Raw genomic sequence first — 2,122 nt, forward strand, 5'->3', positions numbered from 1 at the left:
GGAAACGTGTACTTTCATTACGTCGCTAAGGTGGCTTAGCGCGGTGCTTAAAACTCACACGTTGATTACTTTAGCCAATTACTCTTATAGATCGCTCTAAATCTCACAAGAGCTCGCAGATCTACCAAAGAGAATGACTTTAATTTAGGAATTTTTATAAAATTTGGATTGTCACTTCCATATCGAGCTAAATCTTTCCAAGGCGTCAACTCAATTAAGTGCGCATTTTAAGCCGCTTGTTTTTTAAATTCTATACTCGGCTCAATTGTGAGACGCGTATTTTTACTATATCAGCTGGCAGCGAATTAGTGCACCGTTACTGTACATATATTGGTCCATATTAGTTTCATTTAGAACAATTAGGCATTTTTATTTATTTATTATTTATTTATTTATTATTCAAGAGACGTTCTTCACTGAATCCTACTTGTGTCCTCACTTTCAAATAGTTACAAGATACCATTATTTTTGTTTACATGTAAAAATACTTTGAATTAAATGATTCATGCACAGCATATATTCGTGCACTGCCACTTCCTGAAACTCGGATGAGTACGCTTTAAGAAATCCTTTTAAACACAGCAAGTCCATAGGAAGAAATTTTCTTCGATAGTATCCCCCCTCGGGACTATCACATTTTTAGATGACTAGAGGCCAGTTTTAAGACTGTCTCTTTTTCTTAAAGACCTGGAGTTAAAAAATCCGTTGTTAACACTTGAATATTCCGTGTAAGTGTTCTTTTCAAGTTTCGGCACCACCTATACCAGCTGCTGAATTTTTACCCTTATACGTGCCCTGTTACCTTTGTAAAGCTTCCACTCACGAACCGGCAATGCTTCCTCCGTATGATCACCGGTAACTGTAAATGCCAAAAATGCAATTTAATAGTCAAGCCTCTGCAACCATTCCTTGGTATGTTAACCGAATCTAGAATTAAAAATGCAGTATGCTTAGTTCAAATAAGCATATCATCCTATTTGAGGGTGAAGCATTGTGTCAGCAAGTACAAATGCAACACCTAGAAATATTCAAGGCTTTGTTTGTGCACTATGTCCAGCCAATATGGGCACACGATCGCAAAATTTGCAGCCAGAGTTCAAGAAGTAGATGAGTAGTGTCTGAACATTTCAAGCTGACCTTCGATAAGAGCAAAGTCTTAACAGAAAACACTTTGCCTCATTACTTTTGAATCGTTTGTAGATGGGAAATTGAATCTAATTTTGGTTTAAATGAAACAGGTGAAAAGTTTGCTGGAAATTTTAAAGGGGAAAAAAGACTCCAAACAGGTTCATAGGTCTCCATCTGTATCACAACTAAGATGGCATTTTCCTGTAAGGTAGTAGAAAAATTGTATCTTCTCAACTAAAACTGAAAAATAAATCAGTTGGAAAAGACGACACTAATAGAATGGAAAAACAAATAGGTAATTTTAAAGTCATTTTATTTTGGAATTTGCTATTTTAGGCAAATAAAAATAATGCCTGTTATTTCTATCTGCGAGCCAAATAACCAGTATGAACAATGAATGGTTGGCCTAGCGAGCATTTATTTAGCCTCACCGAACATTATCACACAACGCTTAAATATTTAAAATGAACTTATCCGTTTGGGTTAGCATTTCCTCAACATTTAAATAGATGATATACTACATGCACTCCCAGCATAAAGAAATACAGAAGATAAAATCCATTACGGATGAAATATAATGAGAATAAAAAAGTAAAGAGGCCCCAGAGTACACATACGTTAAGAAATAAATCCAGGATTATCGATCCCACCAAGGCACACATCGGTGGACCGGAGCAAGCGACTTTTTTCTCGACCTGATTTTTGAGAAACTGGATGGTCAGTGGGCTCATCAGGCAAAGCCTTTGACATGTAACCATTCGTAGTAAGGCAAAAAATATCAAAGTTTTGAAATAAACTTGTACAGACGCGCCCCTCAAATAAATCAGTTTCCTGGTTGAGAAACATAACTGGACAAATATTTTGGCGTTTGCAAAAGGCTGCAAATGACTCGCATTCAGTTAGATGATCAATCACGCTTGGTCGCTCGTAAATTACAAAGGAAAACGGGTCGATAGGCTCTATGGAGGTGCTGCCTGAGGTTCACAGATGTGCT

General features: G+C 36.9%; 1 protein-coding gene across 1 annotated transcript in view; it reads right to left on the reverse strand. All coding sequences in view use genetic code 11, as the record gives it.

The window, feature by feature from the left end:
• Positions 1-758: 758 nt before the first annotated feature.
• Positions 759-2,122, reverse strand: part of EGR_00143 (hypothetical protein) — a gene marked incomplete at both ends in the record, with an annotated part of 2,407 nt that continues 1,043 nt past the window's right edge. The window contains 2 exons of the mRNA XM_024489392.1: positions 759-859; positions 1,779-2,102. Coding sequence (XP_024356070.1) covers positions 759-859; positions 1,779-2,102 — 425 coding nt within the window. The remainder of the gene's footprint in view (positions 860-1,778; positions 2,103-2,122) is intronic.

This window comes from Echinococcus granulosus (genome assembly GCF_000524195.1).
Source record: "Echinococcus granulosus chromosome Unknown EG_S00001, whole genome shotgun sequence".
In the NCBI taxonomy this organism is placed as follows: Eukaryota; Metazoa; Platyhelminthes; class Cestoda; order Cyclophyllidea; family Taeniidae; genus Echinococcus; species Echinococcus granulosus.